Source organism: Neophocaena asiaeorientalis, unplaced genomic scaffold (assembly GCF_003031525.2).
Source record: "Neophocaena asiaeorientalis asiaeorientalis breed wild unplaced genomic scaffold, Neophocaena_asiaeorientalis_V1.1 scaffold43, whole genome shotgun sequence".
Classification (NCBI taxonomy): Eukaryota; Metazoa; Chordata; class Mammalia; order Artiodactyla; family Phocoenidae; genus Neophocaena; species Neophocaena asiaeorientalis.
Window position 1 is genome coordinate 12,653,153 of NW_020173674.1, and position 24,769 is coordinate 12,677,921.

General features: G+C 49.9%; 6 protein-coding genes across 16 annotated transcripts in view; 3 read left to right on the forward strand and 3 right to left on the reverse strand.

The window, feature by feature from the left end:
* The window catches only part of C1QTNF4 (C1q and TNF related 4), a 1,034-nt gene extending 634 nt beyond the window's left edge, over positions 1 to 400 (forward strand). Inside the window, exon 2 of the mRNA XM_024749535.1 lies at positions 1 to 400. This exon is cut by the window's left edge and continues 93 nt beyond it. Within this exon, the coding sequence (XP_024605303.1) occupies positions 1 to 400 (400 nt within the window).
* A 1,311-nt stretch (positions 401 to 1,711) lies between these two features.
* Positions 1,712 to 4,634, reverse strand: FAM180B (family with sequence similarity 180 member B). Its single transcript, XM_024748551.1, has 4 exons — positions 4,631 to 4,634; positions 3,203 to 3,394; positions 2,302 to 2,372; positions 1,712 to 2,107 (listed from the first exon to the last, which is right to left on the reverse strand). Exons 1-4 carry the CDS (start codon positions 4,632 to 4,634, stop codon positions 1,712 to 1,714), a joined length of 663 nt encoding a protein of 220 aa, XP_024604319.1.
* A 277-nt stretch (positions 4,635 to 4,911) lies between these two features.
* Positions 4,912 to 9,761, reverse strand: NDUFS3 (NADH:ubiquinone oxidoreductase core subunit S3). The gene is made up of 7 exons (XM_024748832.1): positions 9,594 to 9,761; positions 9,420 to 9,485; positions 8,182 to 8,279; positions 7,695 to 7,844; positions 6,677 to 6,802; positions 6,425 to 6,544; positions 4,912 to 5,163 (listed from the first exon to the last, which is right to left on the reverse strand). Exons 1-7 carry the CDS (start codon positions 9,670 to 9,672, stop codon positions 4,996 to 4,998), a joined length of 807 nt encoding a protein of 268 aa, XP_024604600.1. The 5' UTR covers positions 9,673 to 9,761; the 3' UTR covers positions 4,912 to 4,995.
* A 22-nt stretch (positions 9,762 to 9,783) lies between these two features.
* On the forward strand, positions 9,784 to 14,610 carry KBTBD4 (kelch repeat and BTB domain containing 4). 2 transcript variants are annotated; one of them, XM_024748829.1, is made up of 4 exons: positions 9,784 to 9,845; positions 10,767 to 11,387; positions 12,455 to 12,561; positions 13,010 to 14,610. In XM_024748829.1, the coding sequence occupies exons 1-4, from the start codon at positions 9,827 to 9,829 to the stop codon at positions 13,868 to 13,870; spliced, it is 1,608 nt and encodes a 535-aa protein (XP_024604597.1). In that variant the 5' UTR covers positions 9,784 to 9,826; the 3' UTR covers positions 13,871 to 14,610. The 2 variants fall into 2 exon arrangements, with proteins under 2 accessions (XP_024604597.1, XP_024604599.1); XM_024748831.1 differs by having other exon boundaries at positions 9,808 to 9,949.
* Positions 14,611 to 14,971: 361 nt separating this feature from the next.
* PTPMT1 (protein tyrosine phosphatase mitochondrial 1) lies at positions 14,972 to 20,318 on the reverse strand. Of its 3 annotated transcripts, none has more exons than XM_024748835.1 (4): positions 19,478 to 20,249; positions 19,296 to 19,376; positions 16,670 to 16,808; positions 14,972 to 15,311 (listed from the first exon to the last, which is right to left on the reverse strand). In XM_024748835.1, the coding sequence occupies exons 1-4, from the start codon at positions 19,649 to 19,651 to the stop codon at positions 15,178 to 15,180; spliced, it is 528 nt and encodes a 175-aa protein (XP_024604603.1). In that variant the 5' UTR covers positions 19,652 to 20,249; the 3' UTR covers positions 14,972 to 15,177. The 3 variants fall into 3 exon arrangements, with proteins under 3 accessions (XP_024604603.1, XP_024604602.1, XP_024604601.1); XM_024748834.1 differs by having other exon boundaries at positions 16,617 to 16,808; positions 19,478 to 20,238; XM_024748833.1 differs by lacking the exon at positions 14,972 to 15,311 and having other exon boundaries at positions 15,320 to 16,808; positions 19,478 to 20,318.
* Positions 20,319 to 24,278: 3,960 nt separating this feature from the next.
* CELF1 (CUGBP Elav-like family member 1) overlaps positions 24,279 to 24,769 on the forward strand; it is a 71,068-nt gene continuing 70,577 nt past the window's right edge. For 2 of the 8 annotated variants that reach the window (XM_024748677.1, XM_024748674.1), the window contains exon 1: positions 24,279 to 24,727. The gene's annotated coding sequence lies outside the window, so the exon portion shown is untranslated. The remainder of the gene's footprint in view (positions 24,728 to 24,769) is intronic. The other 6 variants (XM_024748678.1, XM_024748676.1, XM_024748672.1 and 3 more) reach the window with 6 other exon arrangements.

Consider the following 24,769-nt stretch of genomic DNA (forward strand, 5'->3'; position numbering starts at 1 on the left):
GCGGCACCGGCCCCTAGCCTTCGACACTGAGCTCGTCAACATCGGTGGCGACTTCGACGCGGCGGCTGGCGTGTTCCGCTGCCGCCTGCCCGGCGCCTACTTCTTCTCCTTCACGCTGGGCAAGCTGCCGCGCAAGACGCTGTCGGTGAAGCTGATGAAGAACCGCGACGAGGTGCAGGCCATGATTTACGACGACGGCGCATCGCGGCGTCGCGAGATGCAGAGCCAGAGCGTGATGCTGGCGCTACGGCGCGGCGACGCCGTCTGGCTGCTCAGCCACGACCACGACGGCTACGGCGCCTACAGCAACCATGGCAAGTACATCACCTTCTCCGGCTTCCTGGTGTACCCCGACCTTATCCCCGCCGGCCCGCCCGGCCTCGGGCCTCCGGAGCTCTGAGCCACGACCCGGAGAGGAGCCCCGGGCGGCCCGGGGCGTGCATGCCAAGCCGGGACCGCGGCCCGAAATGTCCCGCCGGCGCGAGCATGACGGCCCGCCCAGCGTGGCTGGACTCTGCGAATAAAGTGGGCCTGCGCCGGCGCCTGTCTGCTGGGGTCCTGCGCTTTGTCTTGACTGCAACGCTTTTGTCTCGGGCGGGGCGGGAGGGACTGACTACAGCTGGCCCCGGGTGGCGGTCGGAGAGCAGAGGTTAGCACTCAGTCAGGCCTTGGGAGGGCGAGGAGGTGGGAATTTGATTGAACCCTACTTGCCTAACCCCGATTTGGGCCTCCCCTTCATGTCCCATTCCAGTCATTCCCTGTAATTCCTCCCCGTTGACCTACGACGTTACTTTTAGGGCCCATCTGGTTCTTTTTTGTGACAAGGGACTTCACCCCGCTGCCTCACTGGGGCTATGGGATTCAAGGAAACGGTACATTCCTTTTCCCAGTAGGGCGTGCGCATGGGACAAGCAGTTGATATCTGGTTGCCCTGATTCCTGCCCTCCCGGGATGAGGAGGGTGGTTTGCTCAAGGCACTGGTTAAACAACTTACTCTGAAAACAGAAGGACACCGGGCTGCAGGAGGCTAGACCAGAACATTTTATGGGATGAGCTACACAGGATCAGGACTACACCAGCCAGCCTCAGTCCCCTTCCAGCCTTACTCCCTCCTCTGAGCCTTGTCGATATGGACCAAAAAACACTTCTCACTTCCCTGCCCCCCAGAAGATAATGTTCCTCCACCTGCTTCCCTCCATTCCTCCAACAGACTGACCTAAAAATGTCCAGTCTATTCTCCTAGCCCACATGGGGTACTTACTTGGAGGCTTAGGGACCCCCAGAGCCTTGGTTGGGTTTAAAAGAGGTGTCTACATTAGGACTGGGCACTGAGCACTTACGAGTTTCCTGTAGATTCTGCCTCTCATGGGACTGCCTGGGTAGGAGTTGGAGGGTCTGACCTAGCCTTACTTGGGAGCTTCCCTTTCAGCATCCCTTAAACACACTTCTCAACCCTGACCCCTACCCCCCCCCCCCACCACCACACACACTGCCTGCAAGTCCTGCCCTTAGGTCTCTGCCTGCTGCCTGGGACCCAGAGCCTGGGCCCAGGGAAGAAGATGGGGGAGGGGTAAGCTGGGGTCTGGGGTACAAGCCGAGCCCAGAGGCCCGAACACAGTGGGAAAAACCAGGTGCCAGATGGAGGCCCCTGGCCAAGATGGGTCTGGCTCAGGTAGGGGGCGGGGTGGGAATGACAGGCAGAAGGGGAGGGTTAGGGGAAGGGGTCAAGGGTAGAGGCCGAGGGCCCCAGAGAAGGGGGCTGGCCCTGGGGGCAGAAGCCCTTGCACAGGTCCCAGAGTGTTTCCTGCGCCAGAAGGACGAAGACCTGGGCCCAGCGACCTCTCTCCTGAGCCTCACTAGCCACAGGGAGCCGGTAGACACAGGACAGGCCTGTGAGGAGCAGATGTTCAAAGTCCCAAGGGCTAAGAGGGGGTCCCTTCCGCAGGTCCTGGAACTGCTGCAGCCGCTGCTCGGCACCCTCCAAGTCACTGGGCACAAGGTGCTGCAGGAGGAGACTGAGCCGGCGGCCGGGACGTGTGGATGCCAGTTCCTCGTCCTGGATGTGCAGCTGCCCCATGATATCCAGCTCCAGCCCAGACCAGAGCAGCTGCAAGGGGAGCCATGTAAGGGGTGGGCTGGGGCCTAAGGAGCGGGGCCGGGGGGGCATAAGCAGGCAGTAGGACCCATGCTGGGTTGGCTCCCCTCCCCAAGCGGCCCCAGCTTGAGGCATCCCCCTTCCCAACCCTGAGCTTAGGGACATCTGGACACTCCCACCCCCATGTCCCAGGCTGGAGGAAAGACCTCAAACATCACTTCCGGGGCCTCTGGCTCCTGCAGGCCATCTCCCACGTTGGTGCTGTCCATGGGCTGCCCTGGGGCAGCAGAGAGGAGTCAGGGCCCTGCCAAGCTCCACCCTGAACACCCCAACCTCCCACGAGTCCCTTCAAGCTGCCTGGTAGGGGTGCCTAGAGGTTCTTCTATCTACAAAAGAACAGGAATGCCATCCCATGTCCACCTCCCCCTACACACATATGCACATTGACATTCACTCTCTCATTCACAAGGCATAGGTCTTGTGATCCCAAAAGCATCATCCCAAACCCAGATACTGTCTTGGCAAATGTCCAGGACTCCTCCTTGAACTTCTACAGTTCACTTGGCCAAGGGCTCCAGGCCAACGGGTCACAAGACACTTCACTTCCCATTTCTCCTTCCTATATAATCATCTAGGGACAGCGTGACCTGAAACTGCCAGTGACCCTCCCCAAAGGTCAAGGACCCCTTTGAGAAGAAGCTATTTCTTTCCTGCTTCTCGGTAAGTGACCATGTGCAAGGCAGGGAGGCCAGGCAAAGCAGGATGTCTGTTGCAGCTTCCTTCACCCCCTTCTGGGGTGCTGCCTAACCCTTGGAGTGATTGTCCTGAGCCCAGGGCAGGTTAAGAGGTCCTCCTTTGCACACCAGCCAGAATAAGCCCCAGGCCCATTGAAAGCACCTAGGGCTATCTCCGCTCACTTCACCCCGACCCTTCTGGTTCTGGATGGGGCCCACACCTTTCCCTCCCCCACCCCACAGCACAGGTCAGCCTGCTACCCATCATGCCCTCAGTTCCTAAGCCCTGCTAGGCTCAGATAGGACCAAGTGTAACTGCTGTCAGCCAGCAGCCTTCCTTGGCTCCTGTCCACCCCACCCTAAGGCCCCGTACCTGCACGGTGCTGGGTTGTAGTCACCCCAGGGAGGAAGCAAATGGCTACCATTAACCAAGCCAGGAACTGCATCGTCCCAGCCGTGGCCCACCACGTCCTCTGAGTCTTATTCTCCCCGGCTGCTCTCTGCACCTCTGTCCGCCTGCCACACACCAGGGCTCCAACTTTCCACTGCAGGCTCCAGCCGTTCCCTGCTTGTGTATCATTCTTCCGTGCTTAACAGGGAGGGGCTGGCTCTGGCTTCCTTGGGGCTCTTTCCATCCCACAGAAATGTGGAATCTGTGGTTGTTGGCAGTAAGAGCCTGGCTCCTGGCTTGTCAGGCCCTTAGCTTATTCCTGCCCAGATGGGCGGGATGCTTAGTTAATAGGAAGAACGCGTTTGGTAGCAAACAGCTCTGACTTAGCCCTCCGAAAAGGTAGGCAAGAGGGGGGGCTTCCCTGGTGGTGCGGTGGTTAAGAACCCACCTGCCAATGCAGGGGACACAGGTTTGGGTCCTGGTCTGGGAAAATCCCACATGCCGCGGAGCAACTAAGCCCGTGCACCACAACTACTGAGCCCACGTGCCACAACTACCGAAGCCTGCAGGCCTAGAGCCCGTGCTCCACAAGAGAAGCCACTGCAATAAGCCTGTGCACCGCAACAAAGAGGAGCCCCCGCTCGCCACAACTAGAGAAAGCCTGCGCGTCGCAACTGGAGAAGGCCCGCGCACAGCAACGAAGACCCAACACAGCCAAAAATAAATAATTTTTTTTTTAATTAAAAAAAAAAAAAAAGGTAGGCAAGAGCCCAGGCAGTTACACTACTATCTGTCGTCACCCCGAAAACATTCTGCAGCTGAGTCCAGCCCCTGACACCCAGTCCAGCCCAGCCCAGTCCGGCCCAGCCTCCAGGGAGCCCCTCAGTAGCCAAGAGCAACAGCTGCAAAGCCTGGTCTTCCAACTGCCTGGTGTGCTGGCCGAGCGGCCCACTGACTGACAGGCAGAGAAACACTCCCACCTCAGGCACGCAGCCAGGGGCTGAACAGACTGCACACTGGCCGGGTGCGGAGTGCGGCTTCCTGGCAGACAGACCTGCAGCTCCTGATTGTCTTTTGCCCCAGACTGGGACCCCCTTTGCTTGCTTATAGCATTCTCAGCTCAGGCCAGAGTGCAGGAGGATTCCCTTAGCCCAAGCATGATGGGCTGTCAGCTTGCAGGGAGCAGGACACAGGGTTCAAAATGAGCTGAAGCTCTTCTTGGCTCTGACTGTTGGCCCATGGAACCCTGCGATTGTTTGCATAGGAGGAGGATGAGGGTGGGTGGAGGGTGCCCTATTTCCACCCAGGCCCCTGGAGCCATCAGCTGCCGCCAGACAGTATGCTGTGACAAGGGGCTTTCTCCAGCAGTTGTTGAGACCCCTCCAATTCTCAGGTGAGGCCCTGCCACACCCATCCTGAGCCCTGTGGATTGTGAGAACTTTCAATTTCAGCTCCAGAATCTCTCTCTCAGAAGTATATCCAGGGCTTCCCTGGTGGCGCAGTGGTTGAGAGTCCGCCTGCCGATGCAGGGGACGCGGGTTCGTGCCCCGGTCCGGGAAGAACCCACATGCCGCGGAGCGGCTGGGCCCGTGAGCCATGGCCGCTGAGCCTGCGCGTCCGGAGCCTGTGCTCCGCAACGGGAGAGGCCACCACAGTGAGCGGCCCGCATATCACAAAAAGTACACAGGAAGTGGTGAATCTAAGTAGGATTTTATTTACAGGGACGCTCAATGATAGATATGGCGCTTTCTAGGATACACATGCCTTCCCTGAAACTACTTGGTTTCGGGGTTCTTGTCTCCAGCTTCAAGCCTGAGACTCTCGGGGGGCTGGCGATAGGCAGGGAAAGTCTCCCAGGGGCTGTTCAGATCAAACTTGCGGAACTCTTGGGCCAACTCCACCGGCTCGGCCACCACCCGCTTCACCTCATCGTCATAGCGTAACTGCAGAAGAAAAAGGCAGGCTTGAGCACTAAGGAAGACCTTGCTACAGCCACTAAAGGCCCACTTTCCCAAAGCCTTCCTCAGCCCCTTTACTTCTCTGTCCTTGACTCCTATCCCAGCCTCTGTAAGTCTCCATCCTCATCTGTGTTACCCATCAGATCACAACCCAAACAGTCTAAAATGGCCTCTATCTCATGCCCTGCCATCACCCAGGCAGGCCCCCCTGCCCACCATCCCCACATCAGGAGCTCTGAGCTCCTTTTCCACCAGAACTGACTTTGCTCACCCAACCACACATTCTTTTTCTTTTTTGCTGCACTGTGCGGCTTACAGGATCTTAGTTCCCCAACCAGGGAATGAACGTGGACCCATGGCAGTGAAAGCGTGGAGTCCTAACCACTGGACCGCCAGGGAATTCCCTCAACACACTCTTACAAATTGACAGTAAGCGTTTGCCCATGATGAGGGAGCAAGTCAGTGGCTGGAAACAACAAACCTAAGCTGGCAAGCACTCAAGTTCAGGCCCTGTGGCCTTGGCATTATCACTGCCAAGATGCAAGGCAATACATGTGGCATGGCTTTTCTTGTTATTGGAAGATCAGTTGGATAAGGTAAAGACAACTGGGTGCTGGGAATGGGACCATGCTAAACTAAACACTAAAAAAACAGGAGCATTTGGGTATGAAGTGATGGGCTGGATTGCCACTATCCCAACATTTCTAAAAAGTTACTTTGCTACAAAATCACGTGTGTGTGTATATAATAAACCATCTTCCTGCTAATAACCTGCAACCTTTTGCAATCGTAAAGTAAAGCACTGAAATTCTTTATAAGGCTCTTACAGGCAATTGTTACTGGTCTTGCCTCTGGCCATTCTCAAGGGCTGAACATGTAGTGTCTTGCCTTCTCAGAGATCCAGGGCAGGGTAAAAAGATACTCCACTTTCAGATCTTGGTGACGAACTGTGTCCTTAAGTCTGCCTTGGTCATTAAAATGACCATTAAAATAATGGCTAACATCAGCTGAACATTTACAATACTCCCCTTTTAAACATACATCAATTAGTTTTCTGCAAATCTACTATTGTTAAGTACTATTATTGTCCCTATTTTGCAGATGACAAAACTGTGTCAGAGTGGAGCTAGGATGGAATCCAGTACTGAGGCTCTTAAGCCACCACAATCCAATGGCCGTAATTCCTGCCCAGGATCTCTACCAAGTCCTCCCTGCCCAGACTGCTGCCCAGTTCCAAGGCTCCTACCTCAACATAGCCAGACAGGGGGAAATCTTTCCGGAAAGGATGTCCCTCAAAACCATAGTCTGTTAGGATCCTTCTTAGGTCAGGGTGGTTAGCAAAGAAGACTCCAAACATGTCCCAAATCTAGAAAAAAGAGGCACTCAGGCAACCAGCCATCACAGCCAACGCAGGGTGAGGGGCTACACTGTATCCAGTAATCTCAGTCAGTTCTGCAACTCCGGCCCAGAGGTGGGTCCACCACGCCCAGTAACTCACCTCCCTCTCATACCAGTTGGCTGCCTTGTACACAGACACAGAAGACTCAATGGGTGTCAGCTCATCTGTATAGGTCTTCACACGGATCCGGGAGTTGAAACGCAGAGAGAGCAAGTTGTAAACAATCTAGGGAGAATGGAGGGAGCTGGAGGACCAAGAGGACCACAGGCTGAGGAGTCTGGGACAGAAGTCCCTGAGCGGGAGCACAATAATGAGGATACAGGGTGGGTTAAAGTTCCACCCTGTGAACCTGCCTTCTGTCCCGAAGTTCAAAACCTCAAGATGCTCTTATACTTGCAACTACTTCCAAAGGCCTAAGCCACACTCTAGCTCAGCCTGTCAGCATGCTTGTCTTCGCTCATGCTACTGGATGCCTCCCGACCTGCCCTCCCTCACTGGGCTGATTCCTGGTCTCCTAGTTAGCCATTAAGATTCAGCACAAACTTTCTCTCTCCGTTCACAAAAGCCTCCTAGACAGGGCTAAGTGCCTCTCCTGTGTTCTTATAATATCCCATGAATTATGTTATTACAGTAAACTGTTTTATGTGTCCTTCTTCCTCACTAGAGTGTGGGGGACTCCTGGAGGGCAGGTACTGGGTGTTATTTCTCTCTCAATCCCAGGATCTGGCAGAAAGTAGATGACCATACTAACAATAGCTATATGTATTGAGAACTTATTGTGTGCTAGCAGTCTACCTGTACTATCTCATTTAATCCTCACAACCACCCTATCAGATAGGGTGGTTTTACGCTTTTTTTGTACTTACTTTGCACATAAGAAAACTAAATTCAGAAAAATCAAACAAAATGTTTGAAGCCACACAGCCTACTGATGGCAAAGCTACAATTCAAACTCAAAGTCTGCCTGATTCCGAGGCCCTGGTTTAACTGCTGTGTTGTATTGTTTGACCTGAACAGAAACTAAGGAGGCTATGGTTCCCAAAGGTAGCTATCACCCTAAAACTGTTCTGTCCCCTTTCCCTCCTTTACTCTCCAAACCTCAAATCTCCTGACTGACCTCAAAACGGTTCTGCCGGGTGGGGATATCCACCGCTGTCAAGTCAGCCAAGGATTTGAATTGTGCATTGGTGTGATCCCTGAGGAAAGTCAGCACTGGGATGACTCCATCAGGATGGATACAGATCTCTAACTCATTGAAGCAGGACACCTGCAGACATGGAACAGGAGAGGAGAAGGAACAAAGTTACAGAGAGAGCAGCTAACTTCAGCTGGAGTCTCCTGATTAAAGGCAGAGAAAAAAGACCAAGTTGGGATGGAGGAATCTGTGGTTTGATTCCAGGCTGCCCACTCCCACTTGCCCTAAGAACACAGTTCTTTCTTTCACTGTTTTTTTTGGGTTTTTTTTTGGCCGTGCCACATGGCACGTGGGATCTTAGTTCCCCAACCAGGGATCGAAAGTGCGGAGTCCCAACCACTGGACCGACAGGGAAGTCTCAACATGGTTCTTTCTTGACCCAAACCCGAACAACACTAGTGAATATTACCTGAACTTGTTGAACATACTTGGGCAGGATTTCAGCCACATACTCTCCAAAAGCTGAGAGCTGCTTGTGGGCCACATCATTCTGTGGTCTGACAGTGGCTGGAAGGAGAAGGCATATTTAAGAAAGGAAAGTAGAAGGCAGCAGCCAGCCCTGCATTCAGTCTCTTGAGCTTGTAAGGGGTGCTGTTTCCCAGTCAGGACTCCCTGCAGAACCTTGAGAAAGGTGAAGTGGAAGCTTCCTCTTCCATGGAACAGGAAGTGATGAAAACATAGGGAAAATGCCACCTACACAGTCCACAAAGACTCACCTTATTACTGCAGCTGGGGTGTTTGACCCTTTTCAAAACTACTCCATGGTTCTTCCTTCACAATGCCTGCATTTCTGCTAAAAGCAGCATATGTCTCAGCTCTCTTACCACACTAGAAGCTCTTTAAGTGTGAGAATCAGAACTTTTGCTTCTCTTTATCTCCTTAGCATCTGGCTCATAGCAGGTTCTCCAGCTAAGAACTTCAGGGCTGAAGAGCCATCACAGATTATGTAGTTGAAACTTTTTTTTTTTTTGACATAGATGAGGAAACTGAGGCCCAGAAAGGGGGAAATGTCAGGTTTCTTGACTCCCACTTGGCTTATATTGACTGTAACTTATCTCCGTACACTCATTCGTACAACACTAAATCACTGAGCAACCACACATCATAGGCTGCAGAGTAACTGTTTTCTCTGCCTTTGGCAGCAGGCAGGCCTACTTTGTCACTTACTAGTGCTGTGATCCTGGGCAAGTTACTTCTCTGGACTATTTCCTGCTCTACAGTAGAAGAACATAATACTATCTATCTCATAAGATTGTTGTGAAGACTATAATCATTCATTAATCGCTTAGCAAGGTGCCTGGCACACAATAAGCATTCAAGTAACGTGGGCTACTATTGTAACAAGACTCAGAGGCCCACAGTTTATGTTTCCTGCTTTCAAAGAGATGACAGTTTAATCAGAGAAAAAGGAAATCAGGGAAATGGACAAGGGGCAACAGGACCATAACAGAGAGGCCTAAGGGCACAGGGTGGGCCCGATTCTGCCTGCAGAGTGAGGACCATTGGAGTCAGCTCTCTTAAGGACAAACAGAGACTTGCCAGGAAACGCAGGAGAGGGCAGCCCAGGACAAGGGCAAACATCTGACAAAGGGAATGAACGGGGCCCCGCCTGTAGTCCCGAGAAGGGCCGGACCCGCACATACTCACGGCGCGTGTCTGCCGCGGCACTTTCCCTCCTCACCGGCAGCAACAGCACCAAGGGTCTCCAGGCCACTGCATGGGAAGATAGACACCGAGGCGCAGGGTGAGGCCTGAGGAACTCCCTGCGCTGGGCGTGTAGCCGTTCCTGCCCCGGGCTTCAGCCAGCTGTCCACTGCTCACCTCTGGCCAGCGCAGCGGACCCCGCGAGCCCCAGCCAACACCCCCGAGCCGCTGCTGCCGCCGCCGCCACCGCCGCCATGTTCCCCGGATGCACTTCAGGTAGCCGAGGACAGATCCATAGGACACGGAGCGCCAAGGGCACGGACCGGAAACGGAAGTGTGCAACAGATCTTCTTCCGGGCGGACGCGGGGTCGGAAGCAGAGGTTCCGGGTTCCGGGTTCCGGGCTTCGGAATGAAAGGAGGGAAGGCAGGTGAGAAAGCGAAGCCAGCGGGTGGGGAAACCGTGAGGTGAACGTGCCCCAGCTTGGTGTGACAGAGGCTGGAGAGAAGGCAAGGATCCTAAGGAACCAGACTGGTGAGAGAAGAAGGGGCGAGAAGTCTGGGTTCCACATTCCACACCCCTCCCCCGCTCCCTGAGCTAAGCTTTTGATGAGGGCCGTTGGGCAAGGCTAGGGGGAGGGGGAGAGAAGAACGGTTTCCCTAGCGGCCGTTTCCCAGGCGACTCCAGGTGGAGCGGGAACCCTGCATGTGGCGATGGGCTTCCTCGGGCCCCGTGCTAGGGACGGCTGGGCTCCGTCTCGAGTTCTGGGAGGAAGCCTTGGGGAGTCATTAGGACGAGCGGGAAAGTGCCGGGGAGAGGCTCAGAAAAGAACAAATGTGGATCTGAGAGATGTCCTAGGACAAACCTCAGATTGTAAGGTCTGGATTCCCTGCGCGGGGAAAGAGGGGCCTGGCCACAAGGACATGGGGATCTTTCTGTCAGGTTCTGCTGCCCCGAGCCTCACAAGTTTTATGCTAATAGTTATTTGGTTAGTAAGGCTTTTCCCCAGGCTTTTAAAATCATAGACTTTCTCCAATCCCTCGCTTTCATGTGTTGACCTAAATACCAGGCCTTTTGTTACATAAAGGAAAGGAGTATTCCGTGTTTTCTCAGGGAAACACCCAGAGTACGAATTTTTTATTTCATTAGGAATGTGATGTCATTGCAAGAGAGTGAGTCCAGCTTTGGTTGAAGGAGAACATCAGAGATGTCATTAACAGGGCCAGGACTAAGGCTAATCTGGGCCGACTGTGCCCTCACTTTTCCCTTCTCCCTCCCTGCATTGGACAATTGGATTCATAGGCTGTGGCTATGGATTACTTGAATTATTCAGGGTGGTGGTGTTTTGCAGACAACTGGCAGAGAGAGAAGTTGGCTACTACCATGGAATCACCAGAGGAGCCTGGAGCATCCATGGATGAGAACTACTTTGTGAACTACACTTTCAAAGATAGGTCACACTCAGGCCGTGTGGCTCAAGGCATCATGAAACTGTGTTTGGAGGAAGAGCTCTTTGCTGATGTCACCATTTCAGTGGAAGGCCGGGAGTTTCAGCTCCACCGATTGGTCCTCTCAGCTCAGAGTTGCTTCTTCCGGTCCATGTTCACTTCCAACCTGAAGGAGGCCCACAACCGGGTAATTGTGCTGCAGGATGTGAGCGAGTCTGTTTTCCAGCTCTTGGTTGATTATATCTACCATGGGACTGTGAAACTTCGAGCTGAGGAGCTGCAGGAAATATATGAGGTGTCAGACATGTATCAGCTGACATCTCTCTTTGAGGAGTGTTCTCGGTTTTTGGCCCGCACAGTGCAGGTGGGCAACTGTCTTCAGGTGATGTGGCTGGCAGATCGACACAGTGATCCCGAGCTCTACACTGCTGCCAAGCACTGTGCCAAGGCCCACCTGGCCCAGCTGCAGAGCACAGAGGAGTTTCTCCACTTGCCCCACCGTCTACTCACTGATATCATCTCTGGTAAGTTGAGAGAGGGGGAACATCATACCCAGCTACACCGGTATGATGTTCAGTGAATGTTCTAGTTTAGGAGAAGGGTACCCTCAGGCTTCCTGGTGTTAGTTTACATTATTATTCTTGATAAGAATTTAGATACCTTCTGAGAGAAAGTTGAGATTTAGTAGCTGATATCAGAGACAGAGTCCCTTCCAGACGAAGACGCTAGGAAAACAAAGCAACATTTCACAGTATATACAAATCTTGGATTGAAAAGAAAAAAACAGCAGCACTTAGCCACAGAAAGTAGTGAGGAGCTATCTGCATTTATATTCTAATCTCTCTTGTGCGTAAGTGGTCTCATCCATTCTGTACTTTGCATGTATTTGTGGGACTAGTTACGTAAGTAAGTTGACAGTGAGTCAAGATACCTAAATAAGAAGCTTCTCAAGTGATTTGCCAATTTTTAGGTAACAATCCTGACTCCACAAGTGAGGTATAACCATACTTCAAGTGTGAGTTTTGTAGCCTAGTAAATTGCTTCCATGGCAAGTAGGAGAATATCAAATCATCCATTTTGATTAAAAGAAACAAGGCAGGGACTTCCCTGGTGGCGAAGTGGTTAAGAATCTGCCTGCCAATGCAGGGGAGACAGGTTCGAGCCCTGGTCCAGGAAGATCCTACATGCCGTGGAGCAACTAAGCCCGTGTGCCACAACTACTGAGCCTACGCTCTAGAGCCCGCGAGCCACAACTACTGAAGCCTGTGTGCCTAGAGCCCGTGCTCTGCAAAAGAGAAGCCACTGCAACGAGAAGCCTGCACACTGCAACAAAGAGTAGCCCCTGCTCGCCGCAACTAGAGAAAGCCTGCGCACAGCAACGAAGACCCAACGCAGCCAAAAATAAATAAATAAATAAATTTATTTTAAAAAAAGAAACAAGGCAATTTTATGTTAATTTCTCATACACGTACATATACATACATGGTGGTAGTCTGACAAAGATGTTCACGTTTTTAAAGCCACTTGTTCTAAATTTCCCTTTTGGATTGTCAGATTGCCATTGACCATACCTTTCATCTGGTTTTTACAGATGGAGTTCCATGTTCCCAGAACCCAACAGAGGCAATAGAAACCTGGATCAATTTTAATAAAGAAGAAAGAGAGGCTTTTTCAGAGTCACTCAGGACCAGCTTGAAGGTAAGGCAGATATCTTTAGGGTTGGGCACCATGATATCCATGCATTCCAGCCATTTATTGGCCTGGCCTCTTTGATGCTGGTAAATAAGTCTCTGGCTTGAAACTGATAAGAGCTGGGGAGGAGAATGTGTGTGTGAGACCAGAAGCCACCAGCCTCTGGGCTCCAAAGCTCCTTGAGAGAACTACTCTCATCATTACGTTACATTACATCATAGTACCAGCTCAGGATAATTATAAAAAAGGCTGGAATGAGTGTAACAGGTTTTCTCCTCCAGCATAAGATGCCTGAAAGTGATTAGAGGAGAGTCAGGATGACACACAGTAACTAGAGCAGAGTAGGTTAGAGCAAGGTACAAGTGTGCGGTCTAGGACCTTAAGGATATGTATCTCAAGTGAGCCTTAGCCTGGAACTGATAAATACCATTTATACCTTTAATTTCACCAATAGGAAATTGGGGAGAACGTACACATTTACCTGATCGGGAAAGAGTCATCTCGTACCCACTCGTTGGCTGTGTCCTTACATTGTGCAGAAGATGACTCCATCAGTGTAAGTGGCCAAAACAGCTTGTGCCACCAGATCACTGCAGCCTGCAAGCATGGCGGAGACTTGTACGTGGTGGGAGGGTCCATCCCACGGCGCATGTGGAAGTGCAACAATGCCACTGTGGACTGGGAATGGTGTGCGCCTTTGCCCCGTGACCGACTCCAGCACACCCTGGTGTCTGTGCCCGGGAAAGATGCCATATATTCACTGGGTGGCAAGACGCTGCAGGATACGCTCTCCAATGCAGTTATCTATTATCGGGTAGGTGATAACGTCTGGACTGAGACAACCCAGTTAGAGGTGGCTGTGTCAGGGGCCGCTGGTGCCAACCTCAACGGGATCATCTACTTACTAGGGGGGGAGGAGAATGACCTGGACTTCTTTACCAAACCGTCCCGACTCATCCAGTGCTTTGACACAGAGACAGACAAGTGTCACGTGAAACCCTATGTGCTGCCCTTTGCTGGCCGCATGCACGCAGCTGTGCATAAGGATCTGGTGTTCATCGTGGCTGAAGGGGACTCCCTGGTGTGCTACAATCCCCTGCTAGACAGCTTCACCCGGCTTTGCCTTCCTGAGGCCTGGAGCTCTGCCCCATCCCTCTGGAAGATTGCCAGCTGTAATGGGAGCATCTATGTTTTTCGGGACCGATATAAAAAGGGGGATGCCAACACCTACAAGCTTGATCCTGCCACTTCGGCTGTAACTGTCACTAGAGGCATTAAGGTGCTGCTTACCAATTTGCAGTTTGTGTTGGCCTAAGGCTGTGAGGGGGAGAGCGGCTGACTTTTGCCCTCCCTTTCTCCAGCACCTACCCATCCAAACTCAAAGTCCCGGAGGCCCCCATTCAGGTACTATGTTATTTGTTGGCACATGTTAGAAAGGCAGCGCCTCAACCCTTGAACTCATAAGGGTGTTCCGTTTGGGGCTTTTTAGACTGCTGCTTCTCAGCTGGCTGCTTGAACTGAGAGTAGGCCAGCCTGTTCGCCATCCCCTTGTAATCCTGTGCCTCCCTACAGAGCACGTAGAGCAAGCCTCTTCTCCGCCCTTAGGCACAGCCTCCTCTCTTTACCTGATCAGTGTTACATAGAAGCACCCCTGATCCCGGGACAGAAGGAAAGATGCCCAGTCTTCCTTTTTTTCCATAGCCTGTTAAGTGACTAATTGGTCATTTTTCCACGAAGGATTAGGTGTTAGAGTTCTCCTTCAGGCTTTGGTTGGGAGAATGGACTAAGCTGAAGGTGTCCTTCACCAGCAAGAGTCTACCCTAGAATTTAGGACGTTTGTCTGTTGTTTTTCATCTGTCTGTCAAGAAATGTATACTTTGGTTTTATTTTTGGCTTATTCCAAGGAGTAAGCCAGAAAGAAGTAGAAAGAATTATTTCTGATTAATCGCAGAAACTTTTTTCAAACTCAAATATATAAGGTCTCTATTCTTTTAAAAGCTCTAAGCTAAGCCAAGAGCTAGGAACTGTTCATACAAATAAAAGTTTTTGAAGGGATATGTGTGTCTGTTTTGAATTCTGAAGGGGTGACTTCCTAAGGGAAACTAATTACATACCCACACATTTCTAAGTCAGTCACAATACTGACTGAATCCCATACTTCCTTGTCTGCATACAGGATGACTGCTCCAAGTGAGGAGAGCCCCATAGGGCCAGTGAATTAAGATTCTGACAGTGGCCAAGAGCCACAGCTGAGTATTTCTCTTCTCCTTTCCTAGTGTTAAACGTCTTTGAGTTATGGGGGTAAATACCATTAGGCACAACATCAGGTGCATGACAGATTTCTTTGACCTTTGGAAATAAACCCTTATCCCTGTCCCATATCCCCAGGCCCCATGAATAGAAGCCACACTAAGTCTTCCTAGTCACACAACAGTGTTATTTCAAGAAAATCGAAACAAGACACAGGGAGTGAAATTAACCATTACTTAGCACATTTCTATTACGTCAAGTTTGGGCTTAAGCCCCTTTGGTCCTGTTAAACATTCTCATTCTGTAGCAAGCCAGGGTTGTCCTGAGTTCTTTCTAATCCATGTACTTCACATCTGCGATGTGTGACAAGTCTCATTCTTTGCTGCTCCTGCAGTGATCACCCTGTGGAACTCTCTGAGAACTTCCAGCTGGCCAGGTCTGATGTAGATGTGTGACCGGATTTTGGTGATGGCTCTTACGGCCTCCTCTGGAGTCCAGTTGTACACCTGAAGTGCAGGGTTGGGAAATCAGACAAAGAAAGGACCAGGTGTTAGGGTGTCCTTGACCCAATAACAAGTGCTAAAGGGCTCTCAGAATTTCATTTCTTTAAAAATTCTACTTTGCAGGGAGTTAAAAGCTATGCCCCACATATTATAAGTGGGAGAGCACTTTAACCCCTTCAGTCAAAGTCCCACAATTGTATGCAATAGGCTGGGGGAGGTAAAGGGGGGGACCCAAATCAGTCTTTCTATCTAATTTTTATTCTGCCAAAGCCTGGAAATAGAAGGTTGAACACATGAAGCTGAGATCCTAAATTCAAGCGGGCATAGGCCTACTAGATGTCCTCTCTGAGCTAGGCTGTTGGTTACAAGAGTTTCCTGGAAAGACTACACAGTTGATGTTTCTATGCAACTTGTCACCATGTCTAGAAAAGAGTACTTTTAAAATTTAACTAGGAGGGCTATCTTTGTGTCCTCAGGATACTTACTGGTTTAGAACTCAATAGAACCAAGAAAGTATAGATTTTTAGCCTGCTGGTTCAGTTCTCACTTTGCCCAAAATATCTCCTGACACCCAGTTTCCAGCAAAACAGAGTCCTAATGACCAAAGCTTTAGTATTGTTAAATCATATATTCACCAGTCCACAGTAACACAAGGCCAGGCTGTTTATCTTTACATTTCCTTTTTCCTTAAACTATCTACATTACTTAGTAAATGCTCTGCAGGGGCCTCACAGGTAACAAAAATGAGCCGGGGGTTTGTAACAGGAAAGGATGGACTAGAGTACTGGCTTCTAAATGTTTTTAAAAGCATCCCACCTGCCGATCATAACAAATTGATAGGCAAAATTCTGTTGGAGCCACTGTTTCTAGAAATTAATGTCCAGAACTTTACTCTGAAATACTTAAAGAAACGTGAGTCCTATAGAACTGCAAGTGATGAGCACTATTATCTACAGAACTAGATTTCCTGACATGTTTATAACAAGTGTTTCTAGCCTTTTGCTGGTATTAGCATCCTTTGCAACTCCATTTTTTGAGTGCTTGTTCTAGGTCAGTGCTTGACATACTTTCTCATTCAAGCTTCACAACACATTTAGTTTGAGGAAATTGAGCAATGGAGAGGGGAAGCCACTTTTGCCTAAGGTCACACAGCTGGCCGGTGAGAAAGCCAGAGGTCAGCCTGTCTGCAAAGTTCAGGTGCTTTCCACCTCCCAACAGCCTGAAATTGGGAACATGGCTCCTAGCAAGGTCTGCCAGTAGACTGGAGATCTGCTGTAAAGGGGACCGGTCCAGAAAGACCTTTTCTACCTGAATCAGATATGCTGCCACCATAGTGGCACTTCTGGAACGCCCAGCCTTACAATGTACGTAGACAGACTGGCCTAGCGACTGGTACTTGAGAGCAAACTGGACTCCTTTCTGGAGGTTAGCCAAGGTTGGGACTCCGGTCATGTCTATCGTGCTGAGCCGCAGCTGCTCGACTCCTGCATTCTTCCACTCCTGGAACGAGGTCCACCAGCATAGAAAAGAAAATGAAAAAAGCCTGATGTGAATGTTAGGAAGATGGGCTCCCAAGAGGCAGCAAAACAACAAGGAAGCTTCACGGTTTACTACAATGTGAATATACTGTTTACTGTTTGCCTAAAAAGAAACTTCTTTCAGAAATGTCTTTAAAATGGCTGACCTACATGGCTGGTCTTTCATCACACAACAGCAATGCTGCTGAGTTAGGATTATGTCCAAGATTTAAAGTGTTCTTAAAGTACCATTAGGAGCTTTAGTACCAAAGCTAAAAGTATTTGAATCTTTAGCTACAAAATACGAGCTGTATAAAATTCATCGACAAAAGCTGTGTAACTATTTTCGCATGATCCAGCTGCAAGGCTGGACTACTACGTTTTGCAAGAACTTTCTGTTTCTCTGTCCATAAGCCTCCTCTTTCTTTTTTTTTTTTTTTTAAAAACAAGCGCGGGCCTTTCACTGTCTCTGCCTCTCTTGTTGCAGAGCACAGGCTCCAGACGCGCAGGCTCAGTAGTTGTGGCTCACGGGCCCAGTTGCTCCGCGGCATGTGGGATCTTCCCAGACCAGGGCTCGAACCCGTGTTCCCTGCATTGGCAGGCAGGTTCTCAACCACTAGCGCCACCAGGGAAGCCCCAAGCCTCCTCTTTTTTACCACTTTTTTTGAGAGGGTATGTGGTAGAAAACAGAGTTATTTTAAAATTAAAATAATGCACCTACTTTTGTTAGTGCAATATTATCACTTAGGAGGAAGAAAAGAATAAACAGGAGAAATAAGGCCTCTGGCAAACTGGGCAACTTTATTTTTTATTTTGCCTTAAGACTTCAGGTAGGCTCCAGCTACTCTTGATATTAATCACTTTAGCAAACCAGAAACTTATGACTCCGAACGAGGGTCAATATTTTATACAGCTCATGAAATTAACAAAAAACAGCAAAATCTGGCAGCATGGGGCTTATACATCAATTATGTCAGAAACACCTAGGGAGCTTGCTAAATGTTCAGATTCCTGGGACCCCACCCTAAAGTTCCTGAGTCAGAATCTCTGGGGGTTGTACCTAGGAATCTGCTAGTTTAACAAGACTGCCAGGTAATTCTTAGGCATATTAAAATGTGAGAACCACTGCCTTGGAGACTTCTCTAGGCTAGTGGGATAAGATAGCTGCTCACAAATGTCAATTGCCTCACACCCAGAGACGAGCACTTTCTGTGACTTGCTTCGCAGGATGGACCACGTTAAGGAACATTCACCATTTTGGGTAATAACTCCTGAGGTCTTGTGGCAAGATAGTATGGGAAATCCAAGGAACTGTTACCCATTCTTTAAAAATGTATGCCATCAAAAAAAAAAAAAAAAAATGTATGCCATCACTGATCAATATATTTTAAATGTGAGTCACAATTTTTTTAAGATTTCAAAAAAATCTACAGTTGAAATAACTGCATGTTCATTAGGCTGTATCAGTACAGTAAACAAGAAAATAATTGTGCAGTGCTAATAGAAGTCAAACACTATAAAGATAGGGCAGGACTTCCCTGGTGGCGCAGTGGTTAAGAATCCGCCTGGCCAATGCAGGGGACATGGGTTTGAGCCCTGGCCCGGGAAGATCCCACATGCCGTGGAGCAACTAAGACCATGCGCCACAACTACTGGGCCCGCATGCCACAGGTACTGAAGCCCGTGTGCCTAGAGCCTGTGCTCCACAACAAGAAAAGCCGCAACAATGAGAAGCCTGTGCACCACACAAAGACCCAACACAGCCAAAAATATAAATAAATAATAAATAAATTTATAAAAAAAAAAAAAAAGATAGGGCAACATCTAATAACCATTATGAACAGTTCCACAAATAAGCATTCACATCTAATGAAAATTATGATTTAGGCCTGAACTTTATTTATGACAGTGCTCTGGAGTTCCACTATCATCTCTAACCTATATATAAAATTCCCTCAAATCAAAACCAAATGAACCCTATGCAGTTTTTGCAACGGGTTGTTTTATGATAAATTTACCGGGGATTGGCCGTAGCTTTTCTTTTTACAGTTTATAGGACCTTCATCTTGAATATCTAACTGTCTGATCCATACTTAGTGCTGAGTAAGTGTCGAATGAATGAAAGGCATAGAAAAGTCGCCTTTCAGCTCCGGTTACTGATTTGAGTCACCGACATTAAGAACACATTTGTGCACAAAGCAATAATCAAAGTTTGTCAACTCTACTTTCAAATGCCTTTCACATCAGATTTTATTTCACGATTAATTTCTACACCCAGCCGCAGCCATTTAAGCTTAGAGGGCCAGATCCTCCCTGAGGAGGCAAAAAAGCCTGGGACGCCTGTCTCTGCGGCAAGGTCACCTACAGCACCCCCTCCCCCAACCTCCTCCGGCTCGCCAGGCCCTGTGTGGTGGGCGAGGCCGGCGGGGCGCCTCGGCCCCAGTTCTGCCCACGGGCCCCGGCGCCTCACCTTTGGGGAGTTGCACAGGAACCTCGTCTCATACTCCTCGTTCATGGTGATCAGCCCTCGCACGTTCTCGTCCTGTACCAGCTGCCGAGGCAAAGAGGGGGCTCAGAAAGGGCCGCCGAGGCCCGGGCGGCGCTCGCCTGGCTCCCAGCCCCGGCGCGTTCCGGCCTCCCGGCCCGGCTCACCCGACGAGTCATGTTCCGCAGCGGCAGCGCGCCCAGCAGCACCGTGTTGTCGATACGGTTGTACCAGTCGCGGTGCGCCGGGCCCGGCATCTTCCCGCGGAACAGTGTGTACAGCAGCGTCGGGTAGAAGAGCACCCGGGCCAGGCCGGCCTCCAGCAACGTACCGGCCGCCATCCTGCCCTACCCGGCCCGGCGCAGCGACGACCTGCCCACTCCCGGGCTCGCGGGGGGCGCCCGCGAGGAGGGCCAGAAGAGCGACGAGGCCGAGGACTGCGAGTCGTCCGCCGCCTCCAGCGAAGGCGACACGGCCGGCGCGGGCCTCTTGAGCACCGAGACCTCGGGCCCGGCCCCCAGGGCCACTTCGGGAGAGCCTGGGCCCCGTGGGACCGGCACCGTGTCTCGGAAGGAGGGGCCGCCGGCCTCGGGGGAGGGACCAGGGCTTCCCGGGCGGGAAACTGGGACCCCTGACGAGGGAGGGCGCGTCCTCGGTCCAAGGTTGTGAGTTTGCCGCGTGTGAAACTGTGATCGCTGCCTGTGCCATTGACCCCCCTCCCGAGGGAGGGGGCTGGGACTCCAGGTGAGGAGGTCTCTGACCCCTGCGTGTGAAACTATGACCCCGACCGAGGGAGGCGGGGCCCTGGCCAATGGCCAGTGGGCCTGTGACACCTTCCCCAACTACCGGCCAGAGGGAGGGGACTGTGATCCCAGGTGAGGGTGTGACCCACCAAACGGGAGACATGACAAGGAGACTCTATGGTAGGGGGAGCCCTGAAGGAGAGACTGGAAGGGACTCTGAGCTTTTAAGTAGAGAGGCTTGTTGGAGAGGCCCTGATCCTGGACAAACAGGGGAGCTGGGTTCATCTGGCCCTTCCTTCCCAACCTACCCCCCATCTGCCTGAATTCATGGCTGCCTCCTCCTGCACAAACTGCAATCAGTATGTGTGTGTGTGTGGAGTGAAATATATCAATGTTATCTACACTATTTATGAAAATATATTAATATTAAACATATTATGATAAACTTAAATATAAAACCCACAACCTGCAAATAGGCGAGAGGAATAGTTGTAATGCTGATTATTTATATTTAAATAGTACTCTGAAACGTGCATCTTGTGCTTTTTAAAAAGGTTTATCTCCTTATAAAAGTAATACATATTCATAACAACTGGAAAATACAGGGAAGTAGCATAATCCTACCACCTCAAATACATTTGTTTTTTCTTCCAGTTTTCTTTTCCATTAAATTTTTTTTTTTTTTTTTTTGGGGTACGCGGGCCTCTCACGGTTGTGGCCTCTCCCGTTGTGGAGCACAGGCTCCGGACGCGCAGGCTCAGCGGCCCTGGTTCACGGGCCCAGCCGCTCCGCAGCATGTGAGATCTTCCCAGACCGGGGCACGAACCCGTGTCCCCTTCATCGGCAGGCGGACTCTCAACCACTGCGCCACCAGGGAAGCCCCTACAATTTTTTAATATAAGTTTATTTATTTTGGGCTGCTTTGGGTCTTTGTTGCTGCACTCCGGCTTTCTGTAGTTGCGGTGAGCGGGGGCTACTCTTCATTGTGGTGCACAGGCTTCTCATTGCGGTGGCTTCTCTTGTTGTGGAGCAGGAGCTCTAGGTGCATGAGCTTCGGTAGTTGTGGCTTGCGGGCTCTAGAGCACAGGCTCAGTAGTTGTGGCGCATGAGCTTAGTTGCGCCGTGGCATGTGGGATTTTCCCGGATCCGGGCTCAAACCCGTGTCCCCTGCATTGGCAGGCGGATTCTTAACCACTGCGCCACCAGGGAAGTCTGAAAACAGAAATTTAAACCACAGTAAAGTATCACTCCACTTCTACCAGAATGACTAAAATTAAAGGACTGATAATACCGAGTGATGACGAGGATGCACTGTTAATATTTTAATATTCTTTCTGGGTTTTGTCTCTTTCAACGAACACATTCTCTAACAAAAATGGGATTGTTCTGTACCTGTTAATTTCTTACCTGCTTTATTCACTAAGCATGGGTCATGAATATTTGCCCACAATTAAATATTTTTCTGTATCATTATTTGAAAAAATATATAATATTCTAGGCTATGGCTATATCATATACTTTATCAAGTATTTGATATACTTGATAAAGTATATCAAGTATATACTTTTTTATCAGATTTTATGCTATTCCAACAATGTTATGATCCATAATACATCAGTACATCTCTGCTTTTTTTTTTTTTTTTGCTGCATGGTGTGGTGTGTGGGATCTTAGTTCCCTGATCAGGGTTGGAACCCATGGCCCTGCATTGGGAGCGTCCAAGTCTTAACCACTGGACCACCAGGGAAGTACTAGTACATCTCGGCTCTTATCCTGATTATTTTCTTAAGAAAAGCTCCTAGAAAGATATGTAAACTTTCAAATTCCTCCAAACAGACTATCTGAATTTTACTCCCACCAGCACTTGGAAAAGGCTTGCTTCTCTGAACCCTTGTTAACATTTTTAAAAACAAATCTTAATCAATTTGGAAGGCAAAAAATGAAGCAGGAAGCTTTTCATACTCGTTTATATCTCACATCAGGCTTTTTTGTATTTGGACTGTTTAGTGTTTTGTCTATATTGGGAAGCCCTTTGAAGTTAGAAGAATCTGTGTTCTTCATGTAATTGTTCTTCCACCTGACTCTGGGGTAACGGACTCTGGCCTTCCTTGGTAACTAGATGCAAGAATGACACTAGCGCCCTGCAAGGAGTGGCCCTAAGTCAAGGGGCAGGTAAAATCGGGAAGGTTACTGGTCGCCCTTTGAGAAATATCTGTTGAGCTGGACACTGTGAAAAGCATTGGAGAGACAAGAGGATAAGAAGACAGGTGTGGTCCCTGCTCTCATTTAGCTCATGGTAGGTTGCAGGAAGTTTCTGGATGCTAAACAATTCATTCTCTTTTTTCATACTCAGCACCAAGATATGTCTATTCATTAATTCAACAATATTTATTGATGAACTGGGGAGTTGGATGAAGGTAGTCAAAAGGTACAAACTTATTGTTATAAGATAAATACTAGGGATGTAATGTACGACATGATGACAATAGTTAACATAGCTTTACGATATATTTGAAAGTTGTTAACAGAGTAGATCTTGAGATTCTCATCACAAGGAAAAAAAGTATCTGTATGAGATAATGGATGTTCATTAAACTTATTGTGGTAATCATTTCATAATATATGGAAATCAAATTCAAAAAACCCCCAGTATTTATTGAGCACCTACATGGTATTATTTTAGGCCCGGAGGATATAAAACAGACAAGATCCCTATCCCCATAGAGTTTACCTTCTGGTGTGAGAAGACTACAAATAAAATATGTAAAATATGAAGTACAAAATATACTATGTTAGATGGTGATAAGTGCTTTGGATAGAAACAAAGTGACAAAGAGGGACTGGAAACACAGGTGTATGTGTGTGTAACTTTAAATAGGGTGGTCAGGGAAGGCCCAACTGAGAAGGTGACATTTAAGTCAAGACCTGAAGGAGGTGAGGAGGTGAACCACATGGATATCTGGATGATTCTATGGCACAAAAAAGAACGGGACAGATTCTCTGCTTAGAAGGTTTCTACCAGGGCTTCCCTGGTGGCGCAGTGGTTGAGAGTCCGCCTGCCGATGCAGGGGACACGGGATCGTGCCCCGGTCCGGGAAGATCCCACATGCCGTGGAGCGGCTGGGCCCGTGGGCCATGGTCGCTGAGCCTGCGCGTCCGGAGCCTGTGCTCCGCAACTGAAGAGGCCCGCGTACGGCAAAAAAAAAAAAAAAAGGTTTCTACCATCTACAGCAGCTGGGAGGCAAATATAAAATTAATTGTGGTAATGTATGTGACAACATTCTATAAGCTATAATGGTCTATAAATGTAAGATGTTTTCAGTAAATTACACATAAAACTATTAACAAGAACAAGATCATATATCAATATTACAAATGTATATAAAATGATAAACTACACCGTACAACTAAGGAATATGATAGTGTACAATTTAGGGGCTAATTGTTCAGATTTATATGGTACCAGAAACACTGTGGTTAGTGTTTTTTTCCCCCCATGGGGGAAAGAGATGCTTCCAACACATGGGAAAGCCTTTGAGGCTTCTGCTTGGGAGTCCACTTATTGTTTTGTGGTAAGGTTGGGTATAATCTGGGAAGCCAGATGTTACAGAGAAATTTGCAAACCCATGAGTTATTTGCATGTTTGGGGCCAAAAGGTCCCTGAAGTAAGTTTCCTATCTTTATCTGCTTTTTACTGTCCCACAAGGGGTAGAACTTGTGGAATAAATGACCTTTTAAACGAACGAACGAACTACTGTACTGTTTGCATCCACCTAGATCCTGGGATTCCTGGGTCACTCTGAAGGAGGTCTTCAGGGACCTAACCTGGGTTATTGAATTTTTTTTTTTTTTTTTAGTCGGGGGAGAAGCAGGTTAGGGCTGGAACATCAGTCTCTTAACAGAACCCTTATGAGCTTCCGGGCGCTGCAAGGATTTTTGCAAGGTTGTGAGTTCACACAGCTGATCATGCTGCTAGAAAGCATTCCCCTAACTCTGAAAGCTTGCAATACACTCACATTCCACATCTCAGCAGAGAAGGAAGGCCTGGATCCTGTTGCTTATCTGCTGGGGTAGAAAGGAGGGTGTGTCATGTGCCCAGCGCTGGCCAAGCACCATCCCATTCACTCATTCATTCATTCATCTAATATTTTATTATGCGCATATGCAGTGCCAAGTAGAGATCCTTGCCCACTAGTTCATCCAGAACTCCTGTGGAGAGCCGAGAACTTCAGGGTCTCAGGCCGGGGGTCTTCCTCCAGCAGAGCTCCGAGACAAAGAGATGTGCCCTTGCCGCTCCTTGAGCTGAGGGTTCCGCCCGAGGCCCCGAGGGCTCCTGCGGAGCTGCTTCTCCACTCCCCAGCCCGAGGGGGCGCTGCAGCGCCGGGCGCTCGACCCGCCCCTGAGCATTGCTCCGCTAGGATCGGCGCTGCCGGCCGCACCACGGTGGTACGTTCCCTCAAGCCGCCCTCCCCCTCGTCGTCGGACCTCCCCGCCGGTGGTAGGTGCCGGAAGTGCCGCCATTTTGGGGTGTTCTGCTCGGGCGGCAGCGGCGGCGGCGGCGGCGGGACGCGGAGGCTCCCCCGGGACTCGGCCTCAGCAGTGAGGAGGCGGCGGCGGCGGCTGCGAAGGCGCAGGCAGCAGCTGAGGCAGCGGCGGGCTCAGGTGCAGCCGCTGGTGAGTGCGGCGGCCGCGGGATAACGGGCCGCGGGTGGGAGG

Coding starts and splice junctions, on each gene's coding strand:
- FAM180B (XM_024748551.1), bottom strand. Junction 2,373..3,202: donor TACAACCCAGCACCGTGCAG/GTACGGGGCCTT, acceptor CTGCTGCCCCAG/GGCAGCCCATGGACAGCACC. Junction 2,108..2,301: donor CCCCGGAAGTGATGTTTGAG/GTCTTTCCTCCA, acceptor CTCCCCTTGCAG/CTGCTCTGGTCTGGGCTGGA.
- NDUFS3 (XM_024748832.1), bottom strand. CDS start 9,672: ATGGCGGCGGTGGCGGCGGCGGCAGCAGCGGCTCGGGGGTGTTGGCTG. Junction 8,280..9,419: donor TGCCGCGGCAGACACGCGCC/GTGAGTATGTGC, acceptor TTCTCCTTCCAG/CCACTGTCAGACCACAGAAT. Junction 7,845..8,181: donor AGTATGTTCAACAAGTTCAG/GTAATATTCACT, acceptor CCATGTCTGCAG/GTGTCCTGCTTCAATGAGTT.
- KBTBD4 (XM_024748829.1), top strand. Junction 11,388..12,454: donor ACTCACTGATATCATCTCTG/GTAAGTTGAGAG, acceptor TGGTTTTTACAG/ATGGAGTTCCATGTTCCCAG. Junction 12,562..13,009: donor CACTCAGGACCAGCTTGAAG/GTAAGGCAGATA, acceptor TTTCACCAATAG/GAAATTGGGGAGAACGTACA.
- PTPMT1 (XM_024748833.1), bottom strand. CDS start 19,651: ATGGCGGCCGGTACGTTGCTGGAGGCCGGCCTGGCCCGGGTGCTCTTC. Junction 19,377..19,477: donor TGCGGAACATGACTCGTCGG/GTGAGCCGGGCC, acceptor TTGCCTCGGCAG/CTGGTACAGGACGAGAACGT. Junction 16,809..19,295: donor TCCTGTGCAACTCCCCAAAG/GTGAGGCGCCGG, acceptor ACCTCGTTCCAG/GAGTGGAAGAATGCAGGAGT.